The 12783-nt window shown below is 48.8% G+C and overlaps 5 protein-coding genes across 5 annotated transcripts; 4 read left to right on the top strand and 1 right to left on the bottom strand.

Moving 5' to 3' along the window:
• Positions 1 to 1263: 1263 nt before the first annotated feature.
• On the top strand, positions 1264 to 4122 carry FOIG_14371 (cytochrome P450 oxidoreductase). The gene is made up of 2 exons (XM_031215596.1): positions 1264 to 2216; positions 2265 to 4122. Exon 2 carries the CDS (start codon positions 2745 to 2747, stop codon positions 3933 to 3935), a length of 1191 nt encoding a protein of 396 aa, XP_031054721.1. The 5' UTR covers positions 1264 to 2216; positions 2265 to 2744; the 3' UTR covers positions 3936 to 4122.
• A 1016-nt stretch (positions 4123 to 5138) lies between these two features.
• Positions 5139 to 5261, top strand: FOIG_14370 (uncharacterized protein; the record flags this gene model as incomplete). The annotated part of the gene is made up of 1 exon (XM_031215595.1): positions 5139 to 5261. The coding sequence occupies one exon, from the start codon at positions 5139 to 5141 to the stop codon at positions 5259 to 5261; it is 123 nt and encodes a 40-aa protein (XP_031054720.1).
• A 650-nt stretch (positions 5262 to 5911) lies between these two features.
• On the top strand, positions 5912 to 6145 carry FOIG_14369 (uncharacterized protein; the record flags this gene model as incomplete). The annotated part of the gene is made up of 2 exons (XM_031215594.1): positions 5912 to 6021; positions 6082 to 6145. 2 exons carry the CDS (start codon positions 5912 to 5914, stop codon positions 6143 to 6145), a joined length of 174 nt encoding a protein of 57 aa, XP_031054719.1.
• Positions 6146 to 6699: 554 nt separating this feature from the next.
• FOIG_14368 (uncharacterized protein) lies at positions 6700 to 8646 on the top strand. The gene is made up of 4 exons (XM_031215593.1): positions 6700 to 6863; positions 6913 to 7501; positions 7551 to 7925; positions 7975 to 8646. Exons 1-4 carry the CDS (start codon positions 6727 to 6729, stop codon positions 8335 to 8337), a joined length of 1464 nt encoding a protein of 487 aa, XP_031054718.1. The 5' UTR covers positions 6700 to 6726; the 3' UTR covers positions 8338 to 8646.
• FOIG_14367 (chitin synthase) lies at positions 8562 to 12451 on the bottom strand. Its single transcript, XM_031215592.1, has 3 exons — positions 11808 to 12451; positions 9025 to 11739; positions 8562 to 8972 (listed from the first exon to the last, which is right to left on the bottom strand). Exons 1-3 carry the CDS (start codon positions 11889 to 11891, stop codon positions 8835 to 8837), a joined length of 2937 nt encoding a protein of 978 aa, XP_031054717.1. The 5' UTR covers positions 11892 to 12451; the 3' UTR covers positions 8562 to 8834.
• Between the last annotated feature and the right edge of the window lie 332 nt (positions 12452 to 12783).

Genomic DNA, 12783 nt, shown 5'->3' with positions numbered 1-12783 from the left:
TCGACGTTTTTGCTGGCGTGGCAATGCGACGGATGGATAGAGAATGCCGGCACTCGTCATCCCTACCCCAGAAGTGATGAAGCCAGATGGAGGCCCAGGCACCAACACATGGCCAATGCTACTCTGCCTCGCGTCGCTAGTCCTTTCTTATCCTATCATTTGACCATCGAGATATCAGGGGATAGAGGCCATCGTGATGTGACACAACGCCCGGTCGTGGATACCGTCTTTGTGATATCTACAACCCCGGAGTGGCGCGACCGTGCTATACCAACACATCCCCCACGTGTATCATCAATGCCTTCGAGAAGCTGTCGTGATCATGCAACATGCTAAAAATGTGTAAATCCTGCCGATTTCGGTCTATTTCAGGATCTCGGCGTTATCAGGAATCCATCATCGGCGGCTAACGGCAGATCTCCAAGTGACGCGTTGAAACAAGCAAAGATGTTCCAAAACTTGTTCTATGTCAAGCGCTTCGCTCACTTCCTTGTGTTTTCTAGTGGGTTTCTGTTCACTTACGTAGATAGGAAGGAGAGCAACATGGCGTCGATATCTAGATCGACATGTTCATTGTAGGGTAAGAGTTGACGATGATCACGATGAGGCTCATCTCGCTTACACTATCCGTGCCTGAGCTTATCATTGTCCATCAAGCATATTGTTGTCGAAGAGGTTCAGGGTAGTTTCTGAACATTGCTTTCAACATCTCGCTCCCCCGTTGACCGGTATGAGTTGTAATGTATGGATTTCTTCGTATGGCGTTTGTGATAAGTGATACACGCTTTTGAAATGTACAATAGCCGGAATTGCTTTACTAGTCACACTCGAGGCTTATGAAGTTCTCTCGAGATGCTGAAAGGAAGAAGAAAGTGTTGAGTGACAGACAGGAAGCCAAGTGGTATATACAACAAGTTTCAATTCATATCCTTGAGAAGTTATTGGCCCAGCATGACATCTCTTTCCATCGCTTCATAACATACGATTCTTCCAGTGCTCTCGTACGATATTGTCATCAATCCTGTCTTGTGAGAAGACGATACTGCCAAGTTTGAGATGATCCGGGCCTTGTTGTTGACAATCTTCAAGCCAGAACGAGCAACTATTCAGAGAGCATCTCGCAACTTGAACGATTCTGATGTCACTTATCCTTAGAAAACGAATGATTCTGGACTCATTTCCCATTGTTACTCATACGATCTAATCTACGTTTTTTCTGCTCATTTGAAGGCTCATGGCTCGCTGTTTATGTATTAAAATTCACATTCCCACGGGAATGGTAAAGTCACGATGGTCAATTTTACCATTGTCACTCATTTTCCCACCCAAAAAGTGCTCTCATTGATAGCGCCGCGCTTCATCATGAACTATTGAGTGAAGAAGAGCAAGATCAAGCGGAAAAATCTCATTTCGTCTGGGGCTGCCCTTACTCCCCGTGGGGAGAATCAACCAGCGACCCCATACACGAGCCATCGGTTGACCTTACCACGAAATATTTTCCGTGATGGAGTTTTGAGTCCATTATTTTCTGGAGTCGGGGTCCAGGCCTAGATCTATCATCTTGGGTTAGCTTAACGATACGACTTAAACCGTTTAGCCATGCCCTGCCGTACCCCGGACTCGCCGGCACAGACCAACTCCAGCTCTTTACAACTCTCGCCTAAACTTGCTTCACCTTGGGAATAATCCCTCTCTAGTTGAAGACTAGGCGAGTCGTTATCGATTTTCTGCGGTCATGTATCAACAATTGCAATCAATCGGTCTCCGCTGTCTCCATTTTGATTATTGACAATAATAATGCGTTACAGCGATTGAGGATGTTGTTACGAAATCGCTGTGTCCGTATGACCATTCAGGCGGTCACTGCTCCGGCATTTGAATTCCATCAGGAACAAGCAATGGAGACATCAATGTTTCGTCACCTCCGATCATGTGCTCGGGTGCACTTAGACCGAATTCTGTTTCAGCCTTGTCCAGCGCTTCTGGAAATCTGAGAAAGCAGCAACTTGAACCGAAATACCAAAAATGATCAATCTCGAAGCTCCGATAAGGAACTGCCGGTTTCTAGAAATTCATGATCTTCAACGCGAAGTCCTTCCTCCGTGTCTGGGCATCTGCAGGTCCGGAACGGTCTAATTGCAACATCACCAAGACACGGATGTTGGTTTGCTTTGACGTGGGGGAACACAATACACCTCGCCGTGGCGTAGACAACAGCAAGACCCCTAATCGAGAAGTTGACGCGCAAGACTAACACCAACTAGGAGGCCGTCATCTATGACTCTTGGAGGGACTAATTGAGGCCGGACATGGCTTGTCAAGGGGGGTGAATGTTGCTAGCCGGGCCCCAAAGATAGCCTGTCCGATCATGTGACCGGTCGTCGACACCGGAACAGAGGGCCACCTGATTGCAAGCAACAACTCAATCTATCGAGATGAGACGGTATCAGGTATCAGGTGGCAAGGGGGTGGTTTCAATGTTGGCGATAGAGTATGGACACGCCCTGATTAGCTTCAGATGTGCCAGATGCACCAGATGCAAAAGAAGTATTTAGAAGACGTCTAGATCCAACCTCAATCGAATTATCATCATCATCAACAAACAGTACTCTACCATTCCAACCAACGAGACTTTTATATAAGACTTCGAGTCCTTATCTCTTGTCTTCACATCTTCACTCTTCATCAAGATATCCAACACTTCCTCCTCCTCTTCTTCTCTCTCACACACAATCACATCCACAATGGCCCAGTCATTCTTGAAACGATACTTTGGCCTCGGCGGCTCTTCCACTCCCGCTGCCAGCCCTGTCACTGAGAAGAGCGCCGTTCGTGCTCTTCCCGCTTCATGGTACACCTCAGTCGAGATGTACGAGCTCGAGAAGCGCGCCATCTTCTCCAAGAAGTGGCTCCTCACCACTCACAAGGCCAGAGTCCCCAATGCTGGTGACTGGCTCAAGTATGAGATGGCCAACTTCGAGTTTGTCATTGCCAGAGACGAGGATGGTAACATCAACGCTTTCCACAACATCACCCGCTTCGGTACCTTCCCCATCGTCGCTCCCGAGCAGGGTGACCACGGTGATGCCAACACTGGCTTTGACCAGAAGCAGAATGGTCTTCTCCCCATCCACGTCAAGGTTGACGCTCGTGGCTTCATCTGGATCAACATGGACGGCGCTAAGACCCCTGAGGTCGCCTGGGAGGATGACTTCGACAACCTTGACACACATGAGCGCTTCTCTTACTACAACTTTGACGACTACAACTTCGATCACGTCTGGCAGATGGAGGGCGACTACAACTGGAAGATCCTTGCCGACAACTACAACGAGTGCTACCACTGCAAGGTCGCTCACCCTGACATTCCCACCATCGCCGACCTCAACTCTTACTGGGTCGAGACACAGAAGTCTTACATCCAGCACTTCGGTGCCCAGCGACAGGACCAGATTGACCGCGGATTCCGCATCGCTGTCACATATTACCTCCCCAATGCCTCCACCAACATCTCTCCTCACTTCTTCATGATCCAGCGCTTCGTTCCTCTCAGCCCTTCCCGCTCCATTATGCGATACGAGTTCTTCCGCAACAAGAACTCCAGCGACGAGGACTTCAACCTCATCACTGAGCTCTACAAGCGTGTCATGTCCGAGGACAAGTACCTCTGCGCCAACGCCCAGAAGAACGTCAACGCTGGTGTTTTCATCAACGGTGAGATGCACCCCGAGATGGAGCAGGGTCCTCTCTTCTTCCAGCAGAGCATCCGAGAGCAGCTCCAGAACCACCACAAGAAGGAGCAAGAGGTCGGCCACGAGATCTGGCCCGCTCAGCAGGAGGCTCCCCAGACCACCATCAACACCAAGGCTACAAGCTCCGCCAACTACTCATCGGGCATCGACATCCGGCCTGCGCACAAGGCCATTGTTGTTTAGACTTGGGAATGACTTACTGATTGATTTGGATTACATGGGAGGATTTACAAGATAAAAGCGAGTTTTGCTCTTTTACACAAGATTGCATTGTTTATTCACGAAAGATTATGACACAGCAGATGCTTAATTAGCTATACAATTGCATCCTGCAACATTTCTTAGATAGAAATTGAGACCTTTACTTCACAAAAGCTTCGTTGACCATCGTGACATGCTCTGAACAAACAAGCGGTGAATGCTCGGTCAAGAGATAACAAGCTTCAGCTATCTCACCTCTTACCATGATAAGGTCTTCACACCATAAGGTGAGGCTGAAGGCGGACCGGGATACCGTGATAAGCCGGCATCTGATCGACAAAGACCGTGCTTGCAGTTGCACGCCCCGGACAAGAAAGTCCTTGGGCAGCTCGGCAGTGATATTACCGAAAGCTTAAATCGAGATTTCCAGTTGGAGACGAGATAACCCCTCACAAGAACGAGATAGACCAATCAGTCTACACCCTTCACCTGCACACCGTCTTGTTTCGTGTTGGAATGCTTGTGTGTAGCGCTAGTGATGCAGCACTTGTTGGGGGGTTACCATCCATAGACAGTTGCTGTGCTTGATTTACCGTAGCATGTTCTGATTCTGATATTGCACACCACTAGCTTGGGCTGCCAACAAAGAGTGCGCTGGTAATGCCTATAGCATTGTTACGTCGTCCTCCAGCCTTTCCACGTCACCTACCGCGATGAATTGGTGGGAGGCTTTTGACTATTGAACATTCCGCCAGCCATGACCGAATATTGATTGCCCGGTGGCTTTGACAGTAGGAGATTGCCGTCGGTGATGGTTAGTCATAAATCGAGATTGAGGTTGATGCAAAGGGCACCGCATATCGGCACGCGTAATCGTATTGCTGCGGTTGAAGCGAAATTACTTCTCATCCTCCTTGACCCCATGATCTCCAGTCCTAATGTTAAAATTAGAGCCACGATTGACTTCGGTAACTCTTGATCAAGGTTGGAGCAAGGAGCAAATGGACATTTTGCCTAACTAGACACTTTTCGTGAGCTTATAGCTTCCTCTGCACCGCATCTCCTCAGTGATACAATTTCCATCTCGAGAAACTAGGATGAAGCTCTCACATACGGACACTGATACAATGGAGGGGCTCATTGGCTGAGCTTACACCTTCAATGTCTTGCCACAGAACCTTAAATATGGAGGACGAACGAGGCTATCGGACCGGCCAGGGAGGCTGCAAAGGTCACAAGGCCTGGGCACCTGATGCCCGCCTCGAACCAGCGCCCTTGAAATTGGAAGCCATCACCCTTGGATTCTAAACTTTGGCCAAGATACAGAAGTTGGCAAGGGAGCGCCGGCTCTGCAATTTGCGATGCCGGACCCATGCCGATACATCCGACACGGAGGGTGTCTAGAAACTAAGGTTTATGTGAAATACTGTTTTACTGAAGGGCCCAGGACTTCATACGACTTTCTTGGCCCCGAAAGCCCCTGATGAAGTCTGAAGGTCGCTAGATGATGTCTTTGATACCAGCGTGAATGAACCAGTACCATGGCGTATGAGACTCAATATAAGAGACCTCGATATTAGACCCTTGTCACAGTCCGTGAAACTTCGAGGCAATATATATGATAGCAACCGATTGGTCCCACTGAGGTCTCGGTCTACGCCAAGGCCCATTGCCAACGTATCATTCGTCACTATGGATTTTCTAACTCTATAAGCTGCCTTGATAAGATACTGCTTGATATATGTATCGGTTAGATAGTCAGGCCCTAGTAATCGAGCGTTAACAACATTGTACAACACGGCACGAGGCCATAGAACTCTTGCACTTGCGATGACGTTGAGAACATCACGTCAGATGATGATCCCGGTGCCATACACTTGTCGCGCATATGGCTCGGCTACATGATATTATAGTACATCAGTACCGTTCCTTAAAAGAAGTTCTGTTGTGATTCCACGATGCCTGTCATGCGTCAGGAAGCTCAGAACTTTGGTTTGCCAGAGTTCAAGTCAGATTCCCCGAAGACCCTATCAACTATCGTGGAGTGCTTCAAGCCGAAGCGTCTCACGTAAGCAAGAAATCTCGATCAAACGAGAGCCTCATTGTTACTTCATAAAACATAGTGAAGATTAACTGTCCAGGACGATGCAGGCCCAAGACAGCAACGTAACAGGAAACCTGAAGATACGTGATGCCATCTCGTTAAATCCGGGTCTTCCTCAAGATCACAAGACACAATCACTTCCTGCACATGCTACTAGGAGATTATGACTTCTATGGGGAGCAGCATTTTCCAAAACGTGATTCGTGAACTGACGGTCATTTGTTTGCGTGCTATTGGCCTCCGATCACGCAACAGGTGATAGCCATAGCTATTCTACATGCCAAATCTGTCTTGATGATAATGCCTAAAATTTATTCCATCGGAATTGAATCATTGAGATCAATTCAATATCGACAAGTATTATTGGTCCTCCGAGACATATGGCGTTGATAAGATTGACATGGCAACACAAGATATTGATCTGAGAACTTCCCCGCTCCTCAATCATAACAGAATCATGAAGAACCCAAGAGTTCTTGCGTGCTACAATGTCGTGCATGAACGCAATCACCGTGCATCTGGCGTAATTGTCTCAACCCGATTTCGGATCTGACTGCCCCGAGTCTTCCTCAAGTCGACTGCGTTTATATCAGTCGCATAGCCTATCTTCGCCACATTTTCCGAGTTATTTGTTTTCCATATCTCCTCTGAACTTTATAATATCACAGAATGCCTCATAAAATTCGGCGTGTCGCAGTAGTTGGTGCTGGTCCAGCTGGCGCCATTGCAACTGATGCGCTTGTCAAGGAGGGAGCATTCGATACCATCCGGGTATTCGACCGCAGATCTGCTGTTGGAGGAACTTGGTAAGAGACATTCTCTTTCTGAAAGTAAACGTATCTCACGGCCTAATAGGATTCATACACCGCATCTGCCACCAGGGATTCCTTCCTTGGAGAGACTAGTTAGTGGAGAGGCTGACAATGAGGTCACTATTCCTGGGAATCTACCAGCGGTTACAACAATCTCTGAGGCAGTGAACAGCCATCAACACCGATTCTCAGACACCCCGATCCATGAGAATCTTCACAGCAACATTGCGCCTGATATCATGAGTTACACTCAGGAGCCCTTTCCCAAGAAGCTCTCACAGAAGACTCTAGCTGAGTATGGACCAGACTCACTGTTTCGACATCACTCTGTTGTCCGTGAATGGATAGAGGGTATATTTTCTCGTGGTGGTCATGACAAGTTGCTTGAGCTGGAAACGACAGTTGAGAGAGTCGAGAAAGAGAATGGAGAGTGGGCTATAACTCTTCGAAAAGTACTTAAAGGCCGAAACTACTGGTGGAGAGAGACATTCGACGCGGTAGTTGTAGCATCAGGCCATTACAACGTACCCTGGTTTCCAAAGGTCGAAGGGCTGTTGGAATTTGATAGGAGGTTTCCTGGCGCGATCCATCATAGCAAACACTTCAGAGAGGGATCCAAGTATAGAGGAAAGGTAAGCACAATCTCGGATGTCTAGTATCAGGCCAGGCTGACGATGGAAGCGAGTTATTGTGGTTGGAGCTTCGGTCTCCTCCATCGAGATCATTCACGAGATCCTGGATGTCGTGGATGGGCAGGTCTACGCCTCCATAAGAGACCAGCCCATTCCAGCCTTTGGATGGGTTCCTTTCGAGCATCCCAAGATCGCCATCAAGCCAGCCATTCAACGCTTCGATCCAGAGACTGGCCGTGTACACTTCACCGACGGGTCATATCTTGACAACATAGACCATATAATTTACGGGACTGGTTATACCTTCAGTTTCCCTTTCATCCCTGCGGTTCAGAAGCGTGTCAAGAATGCCTATCGTCGACTTCCTGGTGTATATCAGCATACGTGGAATATTGAAGATCCAACACTGACATTCGTCGGAATGGTAAGTCTTCTGGCTTCCAACTGCTTCTTAAACTGACTTAGTCTCGCAGCTTGGAGGAGGTTTCACATTTCGAGCCTACGAGTGGCAAAGCGTAGCCATCGCTCGTTTTCTTGCTAGTCGTGCGAAGGCACTGCCCTCTATCCCGGAGCAACTGGAATGGGAGCGGCAACGTGTGAATGAGAAGAGAGGAGGAAAGGACTACTACTCTATCGCGCCTGACTACGAAGGCTTCTTTGAGTATCTAAGGAATATTGCTGGAGAGCCTGCCCAAGGGACCTATGGACGCAAGTTGCCAGCATTCGATCCGCAGTGGTTGGTTATCTGGGGTGACATGGTGGCGCCGAGGTTGGAGAGCTGGAGACGAAAGAGAAACGAGGCTGAGAGCAAGCTGGAACTGAAGTCCAAGTTGTAGATACTAGGTTGTACATATCGTGGAGACGGGAGTAGTGATCCCATTGAGCCGGTTTTGCTGGAGGCTGACTCTGTTCACGACAATATATGATAGTCTTCAAAGGCGACCACGAACATACTTTCAGCAATAGTTGGCTTAACAGTGAAAATAGATCAAGTGGAAAGGCAGTGAAGTTCGGGATGCTTCACGAACACAGAGATGTTCATGTTGGTTACCGGACTTCATCTGTGAAGAGGGTTGGTGTCAAATATTTACGTGCATGTGGTTGCAATGATGAATACAAAAAGATGGATTAGATTAAGAATCCGAAAGCAATCTACCTCTGATTTGTAACGCCGGTAAGTAATAGTCGTTGCATGCCACTATTAACTCAAAAGCATCCCATCCCAACATCCAAAAACTCTCAGAAAAGAAGCATCACACCGAAATTTTCTCCTGTAACCCCAAAAGTATGTAGTTCATTAAGATATTTCACCAGACAAAACGCTCTCCCCAGTTTATCGTCTCGCAATGCAGCACATGATGCCGGTTCGTCCAATGAACCAAAGGAAGCCGAAGAAGCGTACAATAGACAGCACAGCTGTCGAGTAAAGAAGAACACGGAAATACGTAGGCGTGCGGACGTCTGCTGCTTTCTGAGCGGAGCGTTAGTATGTCATAGAAGACAAGGGAGAGTGGGTGACTTACTGAGACGCCGAGAGTGATGAAATCGTCTGTGGTGACAACGACGATGAGAACAATGTTACAGAGAAGCCAGAGAATAACAAGACCAGTTCGGAAAGACTTGTACGAATCTTCGACGTCCTTCTTCTCAGGCTTTTCCTCTGCCATTTCGCTCATGGGTGCGAGAGCTCGCCAGACGACCTTCTCGAACTTGCTGTCGATATCCTCCTGTTCCTGCTCAATTTCCTCGACCACAGCTTCCTTGCCCTTCTCATCCTTGACGATCATGGCTGATGGCAGAGCCTCGGCAGTATCAGAGCCCTTTGTTCCCCATGACACATCGTGCCAGTTGTTAAAGGCGTAGACCATCAGGATGTTGATGTATGTGGACATGAGGACGAGATACTGAGGGAACGAGTGGAACATGTGCCACGGGTCGAGGTATAGGAAGGATGCGATGTAGTTGAGACCGTAGATGGTGAAGAGGGCAATAATGATCAGACCCGCGACTCCGGTATCGCCTCCGAAGAAACTATCAAAGAAGGCTTTTCCGGACTCGAAGGAGATCTGCTCCTCAATAGGCGTTCCAGTGAAAGCTCGGTACACGAGATAACCAGTCAAGACGAGAAGATACAGCTGAATAAGACCGAAGACCATGAAGGAGAGGACGTAGGTGTATTGTGCGCCTTTAGGTCTGTTTCCAAGAGCGAGGACGAATTGAAGGACGAGGAAGGCGATGTATATGTATTTGATCAGGACGTTGACAATCGGCGTGGCTGTATCACCGAATGGCCAGCCATGATATTCCGAGAGAACCTGGGGCGTTCCGACAAGCTTCATGATGATGGTGGTGGTGAGGTAGAAAGCCGCGAGCGAGAACCAAGAGAACAGCACATTGACCAAGTTATACACGAACTGGATGTGCAAGAAAAAGAGACGAATGAGGTTATGCCCCGATCCATACATTCGACCGAAATGCATGAGGGAATAGAGCGACATGGCGAAAGACCCGTTGAGCCATCGACGTCGCTGACCGATAAACTCAGCAGCACCTTCGGGAACATCTGTCTCGCCCTTGGAGGCCTTGATGTAGCTGAGATGCCACTTTTGACTGGCCTTTGCGACTAACTCGAAGCAGAGAATTCGATCCTCGGCAAGGAACATGTTCTTTTTGAAGATGTTCATGCCGTCAATACCCTTCTTGCCCAATGATTTGGAGAGCGTATGGTCGCCGTGAAAGTACTGCTCCAGAGGTCTACCCATGATAGCGCGGAAGCGATACGCCGAGAAAGCACCAGGCAAAACACTAACATATCCAAAGGCACTTTCGAGCGGTTTATCGAGGACGTTGGAGATCTTATACTCGAAATTCTGCACCGCGACGAGTGGATTGAGAAGCATCTTTCCACCCTTGCCAAGCATGACATGGATCTCTCCACAGGCGCCGCCGAGATCACGATCGTTGTAGAAGCCCTCCCAGAGGGACAGCAGGGCGCGGGGGCCGGGCTTCGTTCCGGCGTCAATGAGGATGGCGACCTCCGGGTTAAGAATGCGGCCAAAGGCATTGAAGAGCCAGCGATGCGAATTGATCTTCTTGCTGTTCTTCTGCTTGAGACAGAAGATAAACTGGACGGGGGGGAGATTGCGATGAGGCTTGTCGGGATCGGGACGGACAAGCTGTTGATCGGGTGTCACGGAGACTTGGCTGGTGTACTCGAAAATATGGGCGACGGTTTCTTTGCCGTTGACATCCTTTTTGAGAACGCCATCTTGATAGATACCAACCGTCGCGAGCACGTCGAAAACGTTCTTGTCGACCTTGTCGATACCGTCAAAGACGAGACAAACGACGATCTTCTGCCACGCAGGACCGCCCTTGTTCCAGAACTTGGAGCGCTTGAGGTTCACAATGTCCCGAATGTTCTGCATCGTTCCGTGGAGGGTACGCGCAAGTAGCACCTTGTCCTCGTTGTAATAGGTGATGGCGATGAGCAGTTCTGTATGACGGTTGTACATCTTGGGGCGGAGGTTAAAGCCGTTTCGCAGGGTGAAATCGTTGGGGTCGCATGTAGCAGCTGTATAGCGCATCTTTGTGAACTCCTCCTCCATGCTTCCGGGACCGCTTCGGTATCGCGGTTCAACGGCGTTTTTGATGGCGCTGGGCACGGGGTAATCGATGCTGAGAACGGAGCCCTGCACGAGCTTGACCTTACGGGTCTTTGAGCGACCGAGACCACCTGCGAGTTGGTTCTGCTGCTGTCGCATCATCCAGCTCTCGTCAACGTCGAACTCCTGGTACGTTGAGTCGGGGCGCCCGTGGGCAAAGTCTGGAACAGAGAGAGCCTCGCCATTCTGACCCCAATCTTGCATCGTAGGGGCGCGATGCATGACGGAGAGACGAGATTCTGCCAAACGCGAAGCTTCGACATCGTACTCAGGCTCTGGGTATTCGTAGCCCGGAGACCCAGGCATGCGACCGTGCTGGTCAGCAGGATAATGCCCAAAAGCACCAGGTCCATAGCTGTTGTGACCAAAACTATGGCCGTCAAAGCTGTTATGGCCTACGCTGCCTTGGTATGAACTGTGTAGAAGATCGCGGCTCGACTCGTTCTGCTCGGGGACGGGTCGTTGAGCGCCCAGCGGAGGGGGAGGGGACAATTGATCGTAGTCTGGTTCGTAAGGATTGCTCACAGGAGAAACACGAGCGGCGGCTGTTTCGTCAGATTCGCGAAAGTGGTACTGCAGAGAAAGCGCAAGATTAGATCGCTGTGTGATTGCGTTGGGTTTACTGTTGAGAGCTAACTTACAGCTTGGCCAGCTGGTAAATCTTGCATTTCCCGTGGCGCATCATAGTTTGGGCCGTTGCCTTGGCCTTGCGGATTAAAACCCATGACTGCGCTCTTCTTCTCTGCCCTCAGTCCAAAAAAGACTCCAAAAGATAGCTGATCAAGCGAGAGTTATTATGTGCGACGATATCGTGGTCTTCTTTCTTCTTTTACAAAAAACAATCCCCGGGTAAATCTGCCGATTATGACATGCGATAAGATGAGCTCGTTATCGGAAGTGCCGGGCTGTGATGCAATGCGGCGCCAAAAACGGGAATTAAACGAGGGACGGTAAGGAAAAAAAAAACGTTATTACGATGGACGGAGTAAACCCTCTTTTCGTCAAGATATGATGCCGACTTTTGTTATGCGATACAAAAAACGAGAGGATATTCTGTGATAGACACAAAAAAGAAGGGGAAAAGAAAGAAAGAAGGGGAAAAATCAGGTGAAAAAAACTGGACAGAGCTTCCTAGAGGGGGCGTGCTACAGTACAGTACATCGACACAGGTCAACTTGCTTTGTGAAGCTTAGAAAAACACAGTGAGAGAAAGGAAGAGAAAAGAACATGGATCCTTGTTAGGTCCAGAGAGATCGACCTCCGCCGCGTAACTAGTGGCTCCATATTATGCCAGCTTTTGCAGAATTGGTTGGTTGATGTTTGTGGTCTGTGACGTAGAAGTCTCTCATCATGCTAATCCTGTCAGCCAAAAAGTCAGAAGAGACGAGAGGGCGATGCTATTTTTGGGAGGGTGACACATGGGCACAAGCCTCGTATACACGCAATTCTTTGCTGCGTCTACCCATTGCCATGGGGGCAATAACGTACAATCCCGTGCTATTTCTGATCCGTCTCTTCAAAGAAAAGTCTTTCAGAGGCATATTTGATCGTGGCTTACTCTCGTTTTAACGGGCCGTTACGTCAAAAGAAAACAAGGCGTCTTTTTTAATTTTAGGC

Source organism: Fusarium odoratissimum (genome assembly GCF_000260195.1).
Source record: "Fusarium odoratissimum NRRL 54006 unplaced genomic scaffold supercont1.40, whole genome shotgun sequence".
Lineage (NCBI taxonomy): Eukaryota > Fungi > Ascomycota > Sordariomycetes > Hypocreales > Nectriaceae > Fusarium > Fusarium odoratissimum.
This window is presented reverse-complemented; position numbering and strand designations above follow the sequence as displayed.

Bases quoted from the DNA above. Each gene is read 5' to 3' on its own strand.
- FOIG_14367 (XM_031215592.1), bottom strand. From the start codon at position 11,891: ATGGGTTTTAATCCGCAAGGCCAAGGCAACGGCCCAAACTATGATGCG. The intron at 11,740-11,807 runs GTAAGTTAGCTC...CTTTCTCTGCAG, and splicing joins ATTTACCAGCTGGCCAAGCT to TACCACTTTCGCGAATCTGA. The intron at 8,973-9,024 runs GTAAGTCACCCA...CGCTCCGCTCAG, and splicing joins TCATCACTCTCGGCGTCTCA to AAAGCAGCAGACGTCCGCAC.
- FOIG_14368 (XM_031215593.1), top strand. From the start codon at position 6,727: ATGCCTCATAAAATTCGGCGTGTCGCAGTAGTTGGTGCTGGTCCAGCT. The intron at 6,864-6,912 runs GTAAGAGACATT...ACGGCCTAATAG, and splicing joins TCTGCTGTTGGAGGAACTTG to GATTCATACACCGCATCTGC. The intron at 7,502-7,550 runs GTAAGCACAATC...TGACGATGGAAG, and splicing joins GATCCAAGTATAGAGGAAAG to CGAGTTATTGTGGTTGGAGC.
- FOIG_14371 (XM_031215596.1), top strand. From the start codon at position 2,745: ATGGCCCAGTCATTCTTGAAACGATACTTTGGCCTCGGCGGCTCTTCC.